The sequence below is a fragment of the Arachis ipaensis genome, chromosome B09, assembly GCF_000816755.2.
Source record: "Arachis ipaensis cultivar K30076 chromosome B09, Araip1.1, whole genome shotgun sequence".
Lineage (NCBI taxonomy): Eukaryota > Viridiplantae > Streptophyta > Magnoliopsida > Fabales > Fabaceae > Arachis > Arachis ipaensis.
Genome location: NC_029793.2, coordinates 5,978,195 through 5,999,228, shown reverse-complemented (window position 1 = coordinate 5,999,228; position 21,034 = coordinate 5,978,195). Strand labels below are relative to the sequence as shown.

General features: G+C 32.3%; 3 protein-coding genes across 7 annotated transcripts in view; all 3 read right to left on the bottom strand.

Moving 5' to 3' along the window:
• The window catches only part of LOC107617344 (ubiquitin carboxyl-terminal hydrolase 6), a 29,012-nt gene extending 8,207 nt beyond the window's left edge, over positions 1-20,805 (bottom strand). Inside the window, exons 1-19 of one of the 2 annotated variants that reach the window (XR_002354314.1) lie at positions 20,602-20,805; positions 19,718-19,863; positions 19,504-19,539; positions 19,305-19,412; positions 18,699-18,799; positions 18,485-18,611; positions 17,583-17,642; positions 17,429-17,496; positions 16,572-16,622; positions 16,364-16,472; positions 15,625-15,713; positions 15,338-15,407; positions 15,148-15,228; positions 14,953-15,048; positions 14,804-14,852; positions 14,186-14,692; positions 13,900-14,085; positions 13,454-13,674; positions 12,282-12,618 (exon numbers count right to left, since the gene is read on the bottom strand). Coding sequence is in view for 1 of the 2 variants with exons in the window: in XM_016319093.2 (XP_016174579.1) it covers positions 14,804-14,852; positions 14,953-15,048; positions 15,148-15,228; positions 15,338-15,407; positions 15,625-15,713; positions 16,364-16,472; positions 16,572-16,622; positions 17,429-17,496; positions 17,583-17,642; positions 18,485-18,611; positions 18,699-18,799; positions 19,305-19,412; positions 19,504-19,539; positions 19,718-19,863; positions 20,602-20,611 (1,201 nt within the window). In the remaining variant the exon portion in view is untranslated. Of the gene's footprint in view, positions 1-12,281; positions 12,619-13,453; positions 13,675-13,899; positions 14,086-14,185; positions 14,693-14,803; positions 14,853-14,952; positions 15,049-15,147; positions 15,229-15,337; positions 15,408-15,624; positions 15,714-16,363; positions 16,473-16,571; positions 16,623-17,428; positions 17,497-17,582; positions 17,643-18,484; positions 18,612-18,698; positions 18,800-19,304; positions 19,413-19,503; positions 19,540-19,717; positions 19,864-20,601 lie in introns of those variants that run through there. The other variant, XM_016319093.2, reaches the window with a different exon arrangement.
• LOC107617343 lies at positions 528-4,195 on the bottom strand. Of its 2 annotated transcripts, none has more exons than XM_016319090.2 (4): positions 4,053-4,195; positions 2,612-3,885; positions 2,326-2,511; positions 528-800 (listed from the first exon to the last, which is right to left on the bottom strand). In XM_016319090.2, exons 2-4 carry the CDS (start codon positions 3,857-3,859, stop codon positions 579-581), a joined length of 1,656 nt encoding a protein of 551 aa, XP_016174576.1. In that variant the 5' UTR covers positions 3,860-3,885; positions 4,053-4,195; the 3' UTR covers positions 528-578. The 2 variants fall into 2 exon arrangements, with proteins under 2 accessions (XP_016174576.1, XP_020967800.1); XM_021112141.1 differs by lacking the exon at positions 528-800 and adding an exon at positions 1,241-1,507.
• On the bottom strand, positions 5,704-9,695 carry LOC107617342. 3 transcript variants are annotated; one of them, XM_016319088.2, is made up of 5 exons: positions 9,438-9,695; positions 7,993-9,259; positions 7,707-7,892; positions 6,939-7,159; positions 5,704-6,054 (listed from the first exon to the last, which is right to left on the bottom strand). In XM_016319088.2, the coding sequence occupies exons 2-5, from the start codon at positions 9,241-9,243 to the stop codon at positions 6,006-6,008; spliced, it is 1,707 nt and encodes a 568-aa protein (XP_016174574.1). In that variant the 5' UTR covers positions 9,244-9,259; positions 9,438-9,695; the 3' UTR covers positions 5,704-6,005. The 3 variants fall into 3 exon arrangements, with proteins under 3 accessions (XP_016174574.1, XP_020967797.1, XP_016174573.1); XM_021112138.1 differs by having other exon boundaries at positions 6,931-7,159; positions 7,993-9,269; positions 9,438-9,693; XM_016319087.2 differs by having other exon boundaries at positions 7,993-9,269; positions 9,438-9,693.

Genomic DNA, 21,034 nt, shown 5'->3' with positions numbered 1-21,034 from the left:
TAGTCACAAAAAAAATAATATTTATGTATTATTTACAAAAAAATAGTTTGAATGTACTGTTGTAAGAAGTATTTGATTATTCTGTAACAAGATATTTGATTATTTTAATATAAAATCTTTTATAAATTTAATTATTTTGATGAAAAATCTTTGACAAGAAAGCTTGATTAGTCTGATATAAAATGTTAAAATTGTGTGAAATAACTTATTTTTAAGGGAAAGTATGAAGAGCTAATGGAATATTTTGACAATGTGTACAATGGAGGTTTAAGAAGTATTAGAGATATAACCATTAGTGTTATTTTTTCCCATCAGTTGAAGCTTTTGGGATGACAAATAGTCCATTGTCTTCCTAGCGGGACTCTATTTTTAATAATAATTTATTTTTTATGTTGAAAGAAATTTTCTATTATAGTATAGTTGAAAGTTAAAACATCATGCATTATGAAATTTAGATGTAAATGTTAAAGAAGAACATATCAATTACTTTCAACTTTCAACAGTTCAACACAAAGAAAACAAGAAAAAAATAATAATAAAAACCACATAACAAATTGCAGTTGTAATTTTATATTGTCTTATCGTAATGAGTTCCACTCTAACTCAAAGTTAAGCGGCAGATCCGGGGAAAAAAAATTTATTGGCAATGAATCCAAGAGTGCTTCACAATCATTGAGGTTCTCATATTTCTTAGGAGAGCTTGTGACTTTGACATCTTTCAAATCATGCCACCAACATTTTATTTGACTTGAACTGCACTCCTCTCCATCGTTGTTGCACCTTAGCTTCTCCAATAATAGCTGTTGTTGATTTGGCCAATTGACAAACTAGAATTAGATCTTTAACTTTTAACTATATATTTTCCTATCGGAGAATATTAGGTAAATAATATCATTTTGAACAACATGAACAACCACCAATCAAATAAAAACACATTACACTTTCAAATTAATCATCTAAATTTTAATATTAAAATAACCATCTATGCACCTAGTGAAATGAACATCCAATATATCTATTGTTCACATTGTTTAATATTTTTATTGTCTATCTATACTTTTCCTATCGTAAATTATACTTTCTATTTTTAAAAAATATTCATAGTGATAATTTTCCCTATATGCTTTAAGGAGATGTAAATAAATCTTTTTATAATCTTTCTAGATAAAGAGCCAATTATAATCAATTATTAGTTGGATTATAAAGAGGTTCAGAAAAGATCAAAAACAACATGTAATTCATTCTAAAAAGTCAGTTTTATTATCACAGTAAAAACAAAAAAGTTATCTGAAATGCTAATCTCTTCACTTCCCACTCCGCATCTTTCTTCTAAAAAAACCGCTTTCTTTAGCAGCGCTTTCCTCCTCCGTGCATGTGCATGCGCTTTCCTCCACCACACCTTTGCTTCTCTCCGCCGTACGTTTGCTTCCCTCCGCCGTGCCATTGCCCCCTCTTCCGTGCACTTCTCTCCGACGTTGTCATCGGTCATTCCCTCCGTCGTGCTCGTCTTGATTAAAAAAATTGTTTTGATTTTTTTTATGATTCTTGATTTTTAAAAAAGAAGCATTAAAATATAACAAATGACACATCTAAAACTAAACAAAAAGAAACATTCAAAATCATTATAAAAGAATATTTTTAACCTAACAAAAAAAATTTTAACATAACAAAAAGAAATATTTAAAATTATTGTACAAAAACTTTGAAAAAAGTGATCCCGAGAAGAAGAAGAAGAAGAAGAACCAATATGGAGGGAGAGGCAGTGCAGAAGGAAAAAAGAAGGAGAAGAAGAAAGATGCCGAAAAAGAGGAGAAGAGAGGTGAAGAAAGTAAAAGAGTACGTGTTTTTTAAACATAAAACTAGTTTTTAATATTTAAAATCAGAATCTTTTAAAAAGTTTGCTACTTTACTGCATAAAGAATTGGTTCATAAACTTTCTCATTTTTTTAATATGTATTGATAGATAATAAATTAACACAATAGCACTCAGAAAATAGAGTTATCAAACATTTTCAAACTACAGAAACTGAAAGATTCAGAACTAACAAATAAAATTCACAAAAAAACCTTTAGATTTAAAAAATTGGCAAATACAATTGATGATAATCTTACATAGTATCATGTCAGTCTTTTATATGTAATAAAATCAAAACTATTTAACAATTTATCAATTTTGTCAACTTAGTAAATCTTTAGAAGGCTACTTTAACCCTTTTATTATCTTTCACATGATTCTTGTTTTTTCACGAATCAAACCACTGAAAAAATTGATCATGCATTGGACAATCAAATCAGGAGTTAAGGGGCAATGAATCAATGACAAACCTTAAGGAATATTCTGCTGCAGAGTTTCAGGTTCAAAGAAATAATAGCAGGACGGAAGCTCCAAAACAAATCATTGATAAGAAGCACACACAACTCTTCAGTTTCTTCAGTTACCGATAACCTCAATTGTTTGATCCTTGGCAAAGGGACTTCAACATTTTGTAGTACATCTTCATTGAACAAAATCTGCTCATCAAAAATACAATTCCAACACAAATGACATCAAAAGTTCCCATGTAAAGTTTTATTTTAGCAACTAAAACAGAATTTGGTAATGTACACTTACAGATGAACCTTTCATGATTCCAAGATACAAGGATACCATAACATTTCTTGGTGCTATGTTCTGGAAAAATGCCCTAAGCCTTTTCAAATCCATACGAGATTCTAGTGGGAAGCCAAAATCAAAATCCACCTGATTTGAACAATTCACAAAAGATATAGCTGCTGGCATGTGGCTGGATTTTCCAGAATATCTACATGACTCTAAATTCGGCGCATCGATCTTAGCTTCCTTCAACTCTAAGCAAGCCTGGAAGGACAAAACCTTGAGCCTAGAACTGGAGATCATTAGGCTCTCAGATGTAACACAACCACTCAATTCCAACCTCTCAAGGAAAGGAAACTTGTCAAAAAGTTCACGCAACCATTGGTTAGAGACAAAAACAGAACTCACAGCCTCTAAAATAAGCACCTTCAAATTTCTGCACTTGTCTATACTGATATCACAAGGGAACTCTAATTTGTCATTACCGAGTTGAAGATTCTCTAGACTCGGCACATCAACATGAATTTCACGAAATCCAGAAAACTTAGCAGACTTTAGCTTTGGCAAATCATGTACTTTTACATTTTCCAATCCAACACAGTGCTCCAATATTAATTCCTCAATCATAGGACAACCAGAAATGAGATCTTCAAGAGCTTGTTCATGTCCCAAATAAACATCAACTAAGGACAATATCCGCAACATAGGGAACCTAATTCTGTGATTTACAATCAATTTGTCTGCTCTAATCTTCCCGAACAACACTAATTCAGTTAATGACTTGGCTTTCAGTACATCTGGTGGCAAGCAGTAATAATTATCAACCGCATGAGAGTCAAAATCACATCCGAAGAAACAGCCAGCAAGTTGAAGTTCAAGCTTTAGCACCTGAATACTACTACTTTCACCTACTATCTTCATCCACCGGTCAACGAGATGTGGCATGAACAGAGGATGGAAGAACATCATACTCAGGTTAAATTCTTTGATGGCAAAGCCGTGGTGGTGGAACCTAACAAGTGTCCTGTCCACAGATTTGAGGAAGCTGTTCACTTTCCTCCTGTTTTCTTGTATCTTCAGGGGATCTTTTCTATCCTTCACGTGCACGCGCACGCATCGAGAGCCGTGGAAGACCAAGATGGGGAATGAGGACCATGTTTCATGCCAAGCCTTGGACAAAACACTGGTCCTTGCAGCATCTTCGTAAGGCAACCTTGAAAGAATGTCATGAAGGATTATCTTTGGCAGATCAGAAATTTTGTCCATCTCCTTAATAAAAACTCTGAGCTCCCCTAACAAACAATTACTAAGGATTAAACAATGTTCTTCAATTACATTCAACAATTCTATGCTAATAACTTTCATAATAATAGAAGAGAAAGGTCATTGATATATTGAAATGAAAGGTTGTAGTGGGATGCAAGTGTATGAAAAAGCTGTTTGAGTGTAAATTGCATACCAGTGTGTTGAAGAATTGCTGAGGCTGAGATCGTTGATGTGCATTGAGATTTTGGTAAAGTGTGAAAAACCTATCTCATCAAGATCTTCATCTGCTATGAATTATTGAATTTATTTTTCAGGCAACTATCTTTCTTTCTTCCCTGCCAGTGCCTTGTCATGTCAAATATGACTCATCAAATATTTCAGGTTAAGGTTTAATCAACTTTCTTCCGTTTGAAACTAGTGTTGCATTTAAAACAGTAAAAGGAAGGAATGGGAGGAGATAGTGGAATTTAGGGGGTATACATGACCCGCCCGGTTCGAAGATCCGGCCCTCCCTGACTCGAATATTTTGGAATTAATTTAGTGTGATTTTACGAAGTTTAGGTTCACGTAAGAGTTTCAAAAATAGATTCCATCATTATTTAGAGTTAGATCCAAATTAAGGCAAATCTAATTTCATCTACCCTATGTACATCTTAGGGGACTAAGAAGGTATATATGTTTTAAATTAATGCTAAAATTATGTTATATTTATTATAAGCTTATTGTTTTGTTTTTAATCACATTTGTTGAATTAGGAAATAGATAAAAAAAAAAGCATAAAATTAGAATTTATGATCAAATTCAAGTTCAAGTATGGTTATCAATGTAGTATTTTTTCTTCTTTATAAATGAGTGCATCATAAACTTTTGACATAACATTTATTAAGACTCGGATTTCATCTAGTAGAGATCTGGTTTTAGTGTGGCCCAAGAGTGTGTGATTTTATCGGGTTTAGAATCGGATAAGGATCTCAAAAATAGATCCGATCATTATTTAGGGTCGGGTCTGGATCAAAGTAAATCCAGTTTCACCCGACTTATGTACACCCCAGTAAAATTAATCAAAACCTAAAATAGTATTTTTATATTTAACAATAAAAAATAAACTAAGTTATATTACTAATAAAATTTATTATTTTTTATCAATATTTGACTACCTCTTACACTTTGTTTGGATTTAGGAAAAAAAATTAAAAATAAAAGAAAAAATAGTACATGTACTTTTAACTTTCTTATCGATATATGTATATGATAATGAGTTTGAATTAATTTTTTTGTCAATATGAATCAAATTTTTTTAATTTTAAATTCTAAAATTTAATTTTAAATTCTAAATCTTAAATTCTAAATACTAATAATACAAAAATAAAATATTAATTTATATTAATAAAAGATTACTCCCCTAATATTTCTCTAAAAGCTAATTATAAAATAGAGTATTATTTTTGAATTATCAACTACAACATTAAATTCGAAACAAGTAAGATTAATACTAGCGAAGGACATATTTGCCAATGTCAAAAAAGATTTAGAATCTTGATAAGTAAAAGTAATCAAATTCGGAGCATTAATCCATGCATTCTCCAAATTAGAACACCAAGCAACCTTTAAAGCTTTAAGTTGCACCACTGGAAAGATACATATCTCTAGATAGAACGCAATTTCGTTAATTTCAGTTTCTCAAGGCCATAAAATGTATGGAAAAGTTCAAGAAACCACATGCTTGTGAGAATCAAATTGTTTGGATATTGAAAGCCAAAATATATAATAACATAGCATGAACTTAGCTAATTAAATCAAAACCCTACTATAATTGGAAAGTATATATATAATGCAAATTAAAATTAAGGAGAACTAAAAAGGCAACAATATCATATACTAGATAAGCACAATTTGTGAATACAAAGTTTTGATTATCAAGAGCTGAAACATGGTGCCATCATCAGATAATACTAGTAGCCACCATCTCAGTCTAATATGCAAAATTATTATGCTAATTTTTCTGCTTTTAGTCATAGTAGAAGATCATTAGGGATGCAACAACCACAAGCAATGATTCATAACAGGTCTTCGATTGCAGTTGGACCTGGTATCTTCATAATTTATTGTTGGGAAACCAAATCATGAATCCTCAATGCAGCATGAATTAGTTGACGCTGGGACCGGCGTTGATGCGGCCGCCGGACAGAGAAGTACTGCCGCCAAAAGAGTTGAGTTTAGGTGAAAATATAAATCCAAGCCAAGCAAATAAATAACCACCAGGCAATGTTGTAGCATTGGATGGATTACAATTATATAGCTTTTAATTCTATCATCACGTTTAAGTTTAAGTATACGTTTCTTGCTTTAACAGGTCTTAGGGAATAACAAACCTCAAGGAGAGATCGAATTGACTATCCATGTGGTAATTTTCTAATGTATGGTTGATGTAAATAGATGAAAATATTATTAGATTTTATTAACATATACTAGGATTATTATAGTTTCTGTTGACAAGTATTTGAGTTAATTAATATATTTATTTACTTATTTATTATATTAATTGTAAGGATTGGTGGTTAGGTGCAGTAAAACTCTTACTTTTAGTTTATTAAAATTAATTTTTAAATATAATTTTTTTTTAAATTATAGCATATGGTAAATTAAAATAAGCCAATAAGGCATGATTTGATAAAGATTTTTTAGAAGATAGTTATACTTGAAAATACATCATCTTTTACATGATAAATTAAAAACGATTGTGTATATGTGTTTGTAGTTTTTTTGGTGGCTATATGTGTTTGTAGTTTTAAAAAGTTAAAAGTTTTTGAAAGCACGTAACAATATTTTGTGAAAATTAGTTTATACTTATTCAAAATATTAAAAAGTCTAAAATATATAATAAATATTTAAATGTAAAGTTTTATTCAGAGTCAAAATTTTCTCCCATTTCATGAAATTAGATGTGAATGTTAAAGTAGAACATATCAATTACTTTCAACTAGTTCATCAACAGTTCAACAATAAGAAGGCAAGAAACAAAAATGACACAACAAATTGCAGTTGTAATTTTATATTTTAAGCTGTCTTACTGAATTACTGTAATGAGTCCCACTCTAACTGAAAGTTAAGCCGCAGAGCCGGGGAAGAAAAATTTATTGGCAAAGAATCCAAGAGTGCTTCACAATCACTGAGGTTCTCATATTTCTCAGGAGAGCTTCTGACTCTGACAACTTTCAAATCATGCCACCAACATTTCATTGGACTTGAACTGCAGCATCTCTCTTCCTCATTGTTGCACCTTAGCTTCTCCAATAATAGCTGTTGTTGATTTGGCCAATTGACAACTAGAATTAGAGAGGTGAAGGGGGTGGGAGGGTACATGTTTTTTAAGCGTAAAACTAATTTTTAAAATTTAAAAATCAGATTTTTTTTAAAAAGTTGGCTACTTTACTGCATATAGAATTGGTTCATAAACTTTCTCATTTTTTTCAATATATATTGATATATAATAAATTAACACAATAGCACTCAGAAAATGGAGTTATCAAACATTTTCAAACTACCGAAACTGAAAGATTCAGAACTAACAACGAAAATTCACAAAAAAATCCTTTAGATTTAAAAAATTGGCAAATACAATTGATGATAATCTTACATAGTATCATGTTAGTCTTTTATGTAACAAAAACAAAACTATTTAACATTTATCAATTTTGTCAACTTAGTAAATCTTTAGAAGGTTACTTTAACCTTTTTATTATCTTTCAAATGATTTTTGTTTTTTCACGAATCAAACCACTGAAAAAATTGATCATGCATTGGACAATCAAATCAGGAGTTAAGGGGCAATGAATCAATGACAAACCTTAAGGAATATTCTGCTGCAGAGTTTCAGGTTCAAAGAAATAATAGCAGGACGGAAGCTCCAAAACAAATCATTGATAAGAAGCACACACAACTCTTCAGTTTCTTCAGCTACCGATAACCTCAATTCTTTGATCCTTGGCAAAGGGACTTGAACATTTTGTAGTACATCTTCATTGAACACAATCTGCTCATCCAAAATACAAATCCAACACAAATGACATCAAAGTTCTCCATGTAAAGTTTTATTTTAGCAACTAAAACATAATTTGGTAATGTACACTTACAGATGAACCTTTCATGATTCCAAGATACAAGGATACCATAACATTTCTTGGTGCTATGTTCTGGAGAAATGCCCTAAGCCTTTTCAAATCCATAATACGAAATCCTATTGTGAAGACAACATCAAAATCCACCTGATTTGAACAGTTCACAAAAGACATAGCTGCTGGCATGTGGCTGGATTGTCCAGAATATCTACATGACACTAAATTCGGCGCATCGATCCTAGCTTCCTTCAACTCTACACAAGCATCGAAGGACAAAACCTTGAGGCGAGAACTGGAGATCATTAGGCTCTCAGATGTAATACAACCACTTAATTCCAACCTCTCAAGGAAAGGAAACTTGTCAAAAAGTTCAAGCAACCATTGGTTAGAGACAAAAACAGAACTCACAGCCCCTAAAAGAAACACCTTCAAATTTCTGCACTTGTCTATACTGATATCACAAGGGAACTCTAATTCGTCATTACCAAGATGAAGATACTCTAGACTCGGCACATCAACATGAATTTCACGAAATCCAGAAAACTTAGCAGACTTTAGCTTAGGCAAATCATGTACTTTTACATTTTCCAATCCAACACAGTGCTCCAATATTAATTGCTCAATCATAGGACAACCAGAAATGAGATCTTCAAGCGCTTGTTCATGTCCCAAATAAACATTAACTAAGGACAATATCCGCAACATAGGGAACCTAATTCTGTGATTTACAATCAATTTGTCTGCTCTAATCTTCCCTAACAACACTAATTCAGTTAATGACTTGGCTTTCAGTACATCTGCTGACAAGTAGTAATAATTATCAACCCCGTGTGAGTCAAACTCACATCCAAAGAAACAGTCAGCAAGTTGAAGTTTAAGCTTTAGCACCTGAATACTACTACTTTCACTTACTATCTTCATCCACCGGTCCACGCGATGTGGCATGAACCGAGGATGGAAGAACATCATACTAAGGTTAAATTCTTTGATGGCAAAGCCGTGGTGGTGGAACCTAACAAGTGTCCTATCCACAGACTTGAGGAAGCTGTTCGCTTTCCTCCTGTTGTCTTGTATCTTCAGGGGATCTTTTCTATCCTCCCAGTGCACGTGCACGCATCGAGAGCCGTCGAAGACCAAGATGGGAAATGAGGACCATGTTTCATGCCAAGCCTTGGACAAAACACTGGTCCTTGCAGCATCTTCGTAAGGCAACCTTGAAAGAATGTCATGCAGGATTATCTTTGGCAGATCAGAAATTTTGTCCATTTCCTTAATAAAATCTCTGAGCTCCCCTAACAGAAACAATTACTAAGGATTAAACAATGTTCTTCAATTACATTCAATAATTCTATGCTAATTACTTTCATCATAATAGAAGAGAAGGGTCATTGATATATTGAAATGAAAGGTTGTAGTGGGATGCAAGTGTATGAAAAGCTGTTTGAGTGCAAATTGCATACCAGTGTGTTGAAGAATTGCTGAGACTGAGATCGTTGATGTGCATTGAGATTTTGGTAAAGTGTGAAAAACCTATCTCATGAATCAAGATCTTCATCTGCTATGAATTATTGAATTTATTTTTCAAGCAACTATCTTTCTTTCTTCCCTGCCTGTGCCTTGTCATGTCAAATATGACTCATCAAATATTTCAGGTTAAGGTTTAAAGAACTTTCTCCCGTTTGAAAGTTGTGTAGCGTGTAAAACAGTAAAATGAAGGAGTGGGAGGAGATAGTGGAAGTTAGGATACACATGACCCGGCCGGTCCGAAGATCTGGTTCAGACTCGAATATTTTGGGATTAATTTAGTGTGATTTTACTGCGTCTAGAATTAGATAAGAATTTTAAAAATAAACTTGATCATTATTTAGAGTTGGATCCGGATTAAGGCGAACTCAGTTACACCCTTAATGTGTACTTTAGGGAAACTAATTCTAATATTATGTTATATTAGTTATAAGCTTATTGTTTTGTTTTTAATCACATTTGTTGAATTAGAAAATAGATCAAAAAATCATGAAATTAGAATTTTTGAACAAATTTAAGTTCAAGTATGATTATCAACTTCTCTGCAATAAGTATTTTTTCTTCTTTATAAATGAGTGCATCATAATTTTTTGACATAACTTTTATCAAGACCCGGACTTCGGCTGGGTTTGGTAAAGCTTTTGCTTTTCAAAAGTAGCTTATAAAAGCTGTCTTTTAAAAAGACAGCTTTTTAAAAGCTACAGCACGTGCATTTCGTAAAATCAAATTAAAAATGACTTTTAATAAGTACAAGCACTACAATTGTGTTTGGTAAAACAGCTTTTAAAAGTTGAAAAAATTATAATAAACATGTTTATAACAAAAAATTTTTTTTTTTTCAAATTCTTTAAACTATAAAATATTTTAAAATAAAATAATTTTAAAATAAAAAATCCATAATAAACATAAATATAATAAATAAATTTTTTATTTTTTAACTTTAAAATTTTATATAAGTATCATAAAATTTGTATGTAATCCAATGTTAGTACTGGGTACGTCCATTACCCACCTATATATATTGGTTCACCTTTACATATCACAAAAAATAGGACACATATATCAAATAAACTACTCTTATGATTATATATCTATATTTACATATGTATATACATGTTGTTATTATAATTTTGACTAATGTTCATGCAAAAAAAATTTTATGATTGGTTTTCATAAACCAGGTCAACCTCTTCCCGTTTCAAATAATAGAAAAAAACAAACAAACATAATAGATCTACTGACAAAATACAAAATTAACGCAAAAAAAATAATATAAATTGATAGAAGTTCATACCTAATATGTGATAGAGATGTATTTGTATTGAAATTTGTGAAGATTAGGTTCAAAAATAAAAAATATATGAAGATTGTGTTAGAATTTGTGAAAGTTAGGATGAGAAATTAGAAATATACGAGGATTTCAATGGCAATATAATAGCGGGAAATATGTGCGAGAAAATGAAAAAAATTTTGTAAGCATAAGCCATCTTTGAAAAGCTCCCTCCTAGGTGCTTTCAAAAGCACCCCTAACTTTTAAAAGCCGCAAGCACAAGGACTTGAGCTTTTTAATTTACCAAACGCAAAATGACGTGCTTGTGCACCTCCTGAAAAAGCTTTACCAAACCTAGCCTTCACCCAGTAGAAACCTGATTTTAGTGTGGCCCGGAAATAATGTGATTTTACTGGGACTAGGATCGGTTAAGAATATTAAAAATAGACTCAATCGTTATTTAAGGTCAGATTCGGGTCAAGGTAAATCCGGTTTCACCCGACCCATGTTCACCCCAGTAGAATTAATCACAACTTAAAATAGTATTTTTATATTTAACAATAAAAAATAGAATAAGTTATATTACCAATAAAATTTATTATTTTTTATTAATATTTGACTAATTCTAAATTCTAAATTCTAAATCTTAAATCCTAAATACTAATAACAAAAAAAATAAAATATTAGTTTATATTAATAAATGATTACTCCCCTAATATTTCTCTAAAAGCTAATTATAAAATAGGGTATTATTTTTGAATTGCCAACCACAACATTAAATTCGAAACAAGTAAGATTAATACTAGCGAAGGACATATTTGCCAATGCCACAGAAGATTTAGATTCTTGATAAGTAAAAGTAATCAAACTCGGAGCATTAATCTACGCATTCTCCAAATTAGAACACCAAGCAACCTTTAAAACTTTAAGCTGCACCACTGAAAAGATGCATTTCTCTAGATAGAACGCAATTTCGTTAATTTCAGTTTCTCAAGGCCATAAAATGTATGGAAAAGTTCAAGAAACCACATGCTTGTGAGAATCAAATTGTTTGGATATTGAAAGCTTAGATATTTTACATTTGAACACGTACATGTGTTCCTATTAGAGGTTCTATTGTTAAGAGTAATTCACCAAGTAAAAAAAAATATAAAATGAGAAGATATATAATCTAATTTAATTTGAAGGCATTAACTTAGTAAGTCTCTCGTCTTATTAGAGTGTTAGGGGACCAGCACTTTTGTTAAATTCTGACCAGCACTTAATCATCAAAAGGAAATTGAATGCTTCTACACCATTAGATGCAATCACACACCATTAAAAACATCATTGATGGCTAATTGATAGCTAAAAACTACAAAATCTCCTGACCTCCTAAACTTTTTCCTAATTTAATATAGTAATTAAATTGAAAAAAAAAATTGATATATAATAACATAGCATGATAACTTAGCTAATTAAATCAAAACCCTACTATAATTGGAAAGCATAGATATAATCCAAATTAAAATTAAGGAGAACTAAATGGCAACAATATCATATACTAGATAAGCACAATTTGTGAATACATTGTTTTGATTATCAAGATCTGAAACATGGTGCCATCATCAGATAATACTAGTAGCCACCATCTCAGTCTAATATGCAAAATTATTATGCTAATTTTTCTGCTTTTAGTCATAGTAGAAGAACATTAGGGATGCAACAACCACAAGCAATGATTCATAATAGGTCTTCGATTGAAGTTGGACCTGGTATCTTCATAATGTATTGTTGGGAAACCAAATCATGAATCCTCAATGCAGCATGAATTAGTTGACGCTGGGACCCCGCCGGACAGAGAAGTACTGCCGCCAAAAGAGTTGAGTTTAGATGAAAATATAAATCCAAGCCAAGCAAATAAATAACTACCAGGCAATGTTGTAGCATTGCATGAATTACAATTATATAGCTTTTAATTCTATCATCACTTTTTAAGTATACGTTTCTTGCTTTAACGGGTCTAGGGAATAACAAACCTCAAAGAGAGATCGAATTGACTATCCATGTGGTAATTTTCTAATGTATGGTTGATAAAAATAGATGAAAATATTGTTAGATTTTATTATCATATACTAGGATTATTATAGTTTCTGTTGACAAGTATTTGAGTTAATTAATATATTTATTTACTTATTTATTATATTAATTGTAAGGATTGGTGGTTAGGTGCAGTAAAACTCTTACTTTTAGTTTATAAATATAATTTTTTTAAAATTATAGAATATGATAATTTAAAATAAGGCATGATTTGATAAAACTTTTTGAGAAGATATTTATACTTGTAAATACATCATTTTTTTACATGATAAATTAAAAACGATTGTGTATATGTGTTTGTAGTTTTAAAAAGTTAAAAGTTTTGAAAGCACGTAAGAATATTTTGTGAAAATTAGTTTATACTTATTCAAAATATTAAAAAGTCTAAAACATATAATAAATGTTCAAATGTAAAGTTCCATTCAGAATCAAATTTTCTCTCATTTTATGAAATTTAGATGTGAATGTTAAAGCAGAACATATCAATTACTTTCAACTGGTTCATCAACAGTTCAACAATAAGAAGGCAAGGAAAAAAAAAACAAAAAAACAAAAACGACACAACAAATTGCAGTTGTAATTTTATATTTTAAGTTGTCTTACTGTAACGAGTCCCACTCTAACTGAAAGTTAAGCCGAAGAGCCGGGAAAGAAAAATTTAATGGCATTGAATCCAAGAGTGCTTCACAATCACTGATGTTCTCATATTTCTCAGGATAGCTTCTGACTTTGACATCTTTCAAATCATGCCACCAACATTTCATTTGACTTGAACTGCAGCATCTCTCTTCCTCGTTGTTGCACCTTAGCTTCTCCAATAGTAGCTGTTGTTGATTTGGCCAATTCACAACTAGAATTAGAGAGGTCAAGGGGGTGGGAGAGTACGTGTTTTTTAAGCGTAAAACTAGTTTTTAAAATTTAAAAATCAGAATTTTTTAAAAAGTTGGCTATATAGAATTGGTTCATAAACTTTCTCAAACCATTGAAAAAATTGATCATGCATTGGACAATCAAATCAGGAGTTAAGGGGCAATTAATCAATGACAAACCTTAAGGAATATTCTGCTGCAAAGTCTCACGTTCAAAGAAATAATAGCAGGACGGAAGCTCCAAAACAAATCATTGATAAGAAGCACACAGAACTCTTCAGTTTTTTCAGCTACCGATAACCTCAATTCTTTGATCCTTGGCAAAGGGACTTGAACATTTTGTAGTACATCTTCATTGAACACAATCTGCTCATCCAAAATACAATTCCAACACAAATGACATCAAAGTTCTCCATGTAAACTTTTATTTTAGCGACTAAAACATAATTTGGTAATGTACACTTACAGATGAAGCTCTCATGATTCCAAGATACAAGGATACCATAACATTTATTGGTGCTATGTTCTGGAAAAATGCCCTAAGCCTTTTCAAATCCATACGAGATTCTAGTGGGAAGCCAAAATCAAAATCCACCTGATTTGAACAATTCACAAAAGATATAGCTGCTGGCATGTGGCTGGAGTTTCCATAATATCTACATGACTCTAAATTCGGCGCATCGATCTTAGCTTCCTTCAACTCAACGCAAGCCTTGAAGGACAAAACCTTGAGGCGAGAACTGGAGATCATTAGGCTCTCAGATGTAACACAACCACTTAATTCCAACCTCTCAAGGAAAGGAAACTTGTCAAAAAGTTCACGCAACCATTGGTTAGAGACAAAAACAGAACTCACAGCCTCTAAAATAAACACCTTCAAATTTCTGCACTTGTCTATACTGATATCACAAGGGAACGTGGGTCAATACGGCAACCAAATCATATATTCCAGTCATCTGCGTAGCTTTTTCACCTATGGACACAGACAATGAGTGTCAGAAGCAGATAGAGGATTGATAACAGGGAAAAATAAACAAAAAGGAAAGGAAGAAGATAGCAGAAAGAGGAATGTGGTCAATTTTACCCTCTTCCATTGGAGCTACAGATGGCTCGCCTCCTCCATTTGAAGATCCCTGAATCAATGAAACAAATGAAGTATATGGCTTGTAGCTACTTATGCACAACAAGGTATGTGTGTCATATGGTATGGAATGGGAGTCTAAGTTTCCTCACCTCTGCATCTGCCATTTTTTCATCGTTATCCTTTTGAACTGAGCTTTTCTCACTGCCTTTCAGACCAAGCTTTTTTCCTTCCTCATCTCTTAGGAGCTAAAGTAAAATGCCCAGAGTGAGAACATAGACCACACATTTTCGTAAAGCAAATACCAGAACAACCAGAATTTTCAAATGAAAAAACAGTGTGTAAACCTTTCTTGGGGCTTCCAACTTTTTGCGAAGATCATCAGAACAAAAGTCATAAACATCCAACTCCAAAGGATAATCCACTTTCTGAGATAGCCAAGCACATTCACAAATATAATGTAAATTAGTTAACAATATCAAACCAGCACCAGCTCTATCCATAAGTACACAAAAAGGGAAAGATAGTGAGCTATACCCGCAAAATCTTGGCCTTTTGGTTGGACTCTCTCTTCCAGAAAAAACGGACAAACTGAACTGTCAAATACCTTCAAAAAGAAAGAGTTGAAATTGATCTCAGATTTGCCCCCCTTAAGCAATTAGCAATGAAGAAATGAAGCTCAACCACGAGATGCACTATCGTATACCAAGGGAAAATACAACTACACCCTAATACAATGGAGGCTAAATTATGCTACATTAAAATGTAGACTAAAGTAAACAAAAGCCAAAATGTAAGAAATATATCCAAAACTGAATGCCAACCTTGGCAAGGCATTGATGCGTGATTCCTTCAAGTAGTTAGCACTACGGCCCAAAGCAGGGGAAGCTTTCTCCAATTCTGATTTTAATCCCTGCATAAGTCAGCTGGGTTAACAAATAGAGGAATCATTCATCATAAAGAAAAATTGCGTAGAATCCACTACATTCAAACAGTTTAAAATTTGTACACACGAATTATGTTGTTCTAACTATAGCATTTCTAATTCTAATCAGTCGACATCACAATCATTGTTTGGGTTATTCATGACCAAGAAATATTTTTTTACTAGAAATCTCTTGGTGGAAGTGTACTCTTAATTTTGGCATGAATGTCTACATTTGAAGTTACTTGTTTGGCATAATAAGCAAAAATCATGGATGAACAGCAACAGGCCAACAGCAGTAAAGATTGAACAGAACCATAGAAAAATAATATCTTGAATTTAATGTAATTTTCAGAAACCCCCTGTATATTTGCACTTTAACCAATGAAATAGTATTCAGCTTAATAATCAAAAACAAAATTATCAGCAGTAGCTTTAAGCAAGAAAGAGGCTCCAAGGAAATCGGAGAGAAGAGATAAACAGATCAAGAACACTATCATGGCTGACAGAACAAGTTGAGCATAAAAAGAGGGCACAGACTTGCAAGGTGAAAATACATTCTTTAGTTAAAAATATGAACAGGATTGTCTATGGAAAAACAGAGGCCTCATTCCTGCAATTTATTAAATAACCCTTACTTGTTTTATTCCTTCATGCAAATGGTTCACCTCCTGAGATATGTGGCATTTAAGTGAATAAACAGATTCTGTTTCTGAGCTTTCTTCGTTACTCTCTTGGCAATGAATCCTAATAAGAGGTAAAAAAAAATAATCTCACAATACATTACGAATACGATTACTATAGAACATTAGAGGCCAACCATTCCACAATAAGGTCTATGTATACCTGCTAATAAGTTCTATGCCAAAAAGAGCCTTCACAGCATCAGCATTTTCACTGAGAAAAGATAACATGTAAATAGAAGTAGAGTATTCATGAAAGAAATAGGTGCATGGAAAACAAACAAGTAACATACAAATGAAGACTTCTTTTAAACATGTAGCACATAACTTTTTTAAGCTAGTAGGACCAGAGTTCATTTATAAGACAGAAGGGCAAGGATTTGAAAACAAAAATAGAGCCTCAATAGTACATATACTAATATAAAACTTCTTTGGGGGAAGAAACAGTATTATTAACAAGGGAACTCTCTTCTCCTATCTCTCCCCGTTGGTTGCAGGGTTGCAAGTATTCTCTTTTCTACATGACTATATCTTCTTTGGTAGCAGCACAATCGCCACCATTATTTGTGCAATTGCTGTAGTCTTTCTTATGCTCTGCGCCTTCGTTCCTCGGCTGTGCTATGTTCTGTTCATACCATCCTTCTCCTCAAAAATATATTATATTATCACTCCTAACTCCTTATTTTTAAGTGATAATTTGTTGGATAATTATATATTTCTGTTTTATTACCTGTGTTGAAAGCTATGTGACAATGGAATTATTAATGAAGAATTGTGCATTTTATTTCAAGTTGAATCATGTCAAACGTGATTATTTATGATATCTTGTATAAAAATGTAATATTTTGTTCATTTATTATTCATGTTTTCCATCTGTCACAATTCTACAATTTACAATTTTACAACTTCTGATTCTAGATAAAATCTAATTTTTTACAAGTTGACCTTCGTCACAAATAAATATGGTTACAAGAATTGCAGCAATTGCATTTAGTTACTGAAAAGCAAGGGCAAAATTACCTGGATCCATTAGATCTTAGAGACTGAGAAAGTGTATATAGAAGTTGTGTCCAACATTCTTCAGCATCCTGTTTGACATGGAAAATAACATGAGTCATTTATTTTAAAAAACTAAACTAAACTAAATTAACAAAGTGACATTCTACATATAAACCTGTTGCATGAACACTCCATTATGCAGCTGGCCAAATTGAGGGTACTTCTTCCTCAATAACTGGAAATGCATTAACAAATCAGAACAAAATCACTTTCCATCAATCATAATGAAACATGAATAAAACAATAACCAGGTATTAAAATACATATAATATACGAAGAAAGAGTTTCAATTCACAATGAGAGCAACTTATCCTCATGAAATGTCACAAGAAATGGAAAATGATAAACAATGATTTCAAAACATAAGCAGAGGTGATAAATATGGGGAACTATAAAAGACGGGTCCTACAGAAAGACTTCCATCCTGAAGGATAGACAGTACGCAGAAATCATATTTAACGGAGTCTTCTCCCAACCATTAAAGGAAAGGCTCATTCAATGCCTATTCAATGGAAAAAGCACTACTTTGGATAATTCAAGAATATCCCACAATTTATTTCCCATGAAGCAAAGAGTAAGTGATTATAAAATCTTACAATAATGAAACAAAAAACAGCAATATTACTCTTTCAAGAGGTCTAATGTATACCAAATGAATAGAAATCAATTCATCAAAAAAGTACCACAATAACAAGTATCCAAATATTTGTACCAGAATTTCAACAATAATCAACCTAATACATATTATGAAATTTCAAATGTACTATTATAAAATCATAAACAAATTGCTTTCAACTGAATTGAAACCAGAAGTTTGAACCAGAATTCTAAAGATATCTATCCAAAACCAATGTGTTACTAGCACTTCAAATATGCACTATTGTGCATAGATATTGTAACATTCCAATATAGAAAGGAAAAAAGGTCATCCCAAAATCGTATGACATCATAACATATAAGGATGGAAATAAAAAAGATTCTTAAAAAATATAGCAGCAGTCTAGTTAGATAATGTACCATCCAAAATTGCATTGGCGCCACAGGCTTGACACTTTTATCAAGCTCATTGAATAAGTCACGGGTAGCAACTGTCAACAGATGAGAAGACTGGTCAACATCATTGTTCCTTCCTGAATGTGAGTACCTGAGTCCAAGAGAGTTTGCATACATTGTTCAGGTATAGGCCATAAATGCATGAAAGAAAGTTGCCAACTAATGTTAAAGGACTCACTGAATCAAAGCTGACTTCAACTCTGGCACAGAATGGAGACATTGTAATGTTGAGTTCATATAACAGGTATTTCCCAAATTGAAAAGGCCAGCAGTATGTCCCTGGAAAGAAAGAAAAGAAAGAAAAGAAAAATCAGATATTAAAGAATGAAACTAGTGTATGACTCAAATAAGCACAAGTTAAATTTGAACAAATAAAAGAATAAAATTCAATGTTCCATAGACAATAAGGCTCACCCAATAGTACTCGGCCTCAATAGTCCGGTAATCAAACGCATGAATCATAAAACTAAACTCATAACAGTTTACATGAGGAATCAGAAGCTTGTAAGCGTTTACATTAGAATTGTAAACTCGATTACAGAACCTAATTATCAGAGTTAACTCGAGTTTAATAACAGAATATAGATATAAAAACAACCATTTGGTCTTAAGATGGGTAAATGTGACATCACATTGGACCCTCGGTTATTAACAACACCAAAACATTCATTCAATGGTAATCAATCCAAGCGGGTATCATTTTAATAAGAAATTCGAGTGCAAAAAAGTGACATTTAACTATCTAAGGAAAAATGTGGTATAGACAAAAACAGCTTAAACTTACAACAGCAACTACTTGTTCTTCTTCAGGAAGATCTTCAACAAAAACAGTTCCCTTCTCTGGAGACTTAATAATTTCATCTGCTGTACCCATCATCATTAACTTTTGTCCCTGCCAAAATAGATCATGTAGCTAATTTCAGATAAAAGCAGCATAAAAAATGGTTGAATAGTACTAAAAATTACATTACAGCACCACTAACCTCTTTCACTCCTAATGTTGACCAATCAGCATCATCCTGCATTACAAAAGGAAATAAAGGAACAAAAAGGGAGTTCAAAAACAACTCCATTCCAACTTATAGTAGATATACTTTCACAAGATCTATTCAAAGTCAACTTAAGCAAAAAAAGATTAAGCATATTCAGGCTTCAGCATCAGTTGGTTTGGTCACAATCTAACATTCATATACTAACCTTTAACAGACCACCCTTGACCATAATTTTTTGTCTTTCAGGAGGTACCCCAGTTAGATCATATAATTGGCACTTAAAAACATAAGGAGGCTGGGTAGTATCAATTTCTACATCTTTGAAAAGCTCCTTTTGCCATTTTACACTAACTGCAGACAAATATTTACTTTGGCAGTGAGAAGTATAATAAAATATACGTAAAGCATGATGTGAGGAGACAAAACAACAATTGATGAAGCAATAATCAATAATAGTGGTAAACTGAATTTCAAATCTTATGGAAAAACCAAGACCTGCATAGTCATCCACAGAATACAATTTCGGCTCATAACCTGTAGTCTTCAAGAAATGCAAGACAATGCGTTTTATACTTTAAAAACAACTATACAGCAGGTGCAATGTGCCAGCATAGTTTCCTGTCACTATTCCTAGGAAACAGATTGACTTCAAAAGAAGCTAAATGCAGCTACATCTCCACAGCCCAAGGTTCACACAATCACAATACACCAAGGAATACAAAACAATAATAATAAACAAACCACAAAAACATTAAAAAAATATTTTAAAAAAAAAAACAGTGATGCCAAGTCCAACGAATATATGACACTCAGTAACTCGTCCAAAAAAAAAAAAACAAAAAAACAAATAAATCGAGCTCAAATCCCTATATCCAGTTAAAACATCACCGATGAACACAGATTTTCATTCCATTTGGTATACTACACAAACCCGGTAACACTAAAACCCTAAATCACACCGATTACAAACGCACAGCAAACAATTAAAAAGAAAAAGAAGAAAAAAAAAACAAATAATAATAATGATGATGATGATAGTTGTTAAAAATAACTGCATAGACGAAAGCATGGAGAAGGAATTTTTCTGACCTGGAATCATGGTGGCTAGAAGGATCGAAAAGCAGGAAAGTGTGATGGAAGAAGGGAAAATAAGAGTTTTATACTTTTATTTGTTTGTGAACAGAGAAATAGAGAACGAAGTTGGCTTGAACAAAGGGCAAAACGAAACGATACGAAACGTGTTATTGTAATTTCTTTTTTTTGGACGGTGTATTATTGTAGTTTCGTGTGTGGGTTTTTATAGCTGAGGCGAAGATGGAAGATGAACGCATGGCCCACTTCTTCTCGTTTGGGTTGCTGTTAACGTTGGATAACTCTCTCAAGATAAACCGTGGGAGATAACTAACCGTTTGGTCTAGTGATTGATTTATTAATTTTTTAAAATAAATATTTTATTTAGTTTTTTAAAAATAAAAATATTTTTTTTATCAATTTAATAACGTCCAAACAAGCATAAAAACGT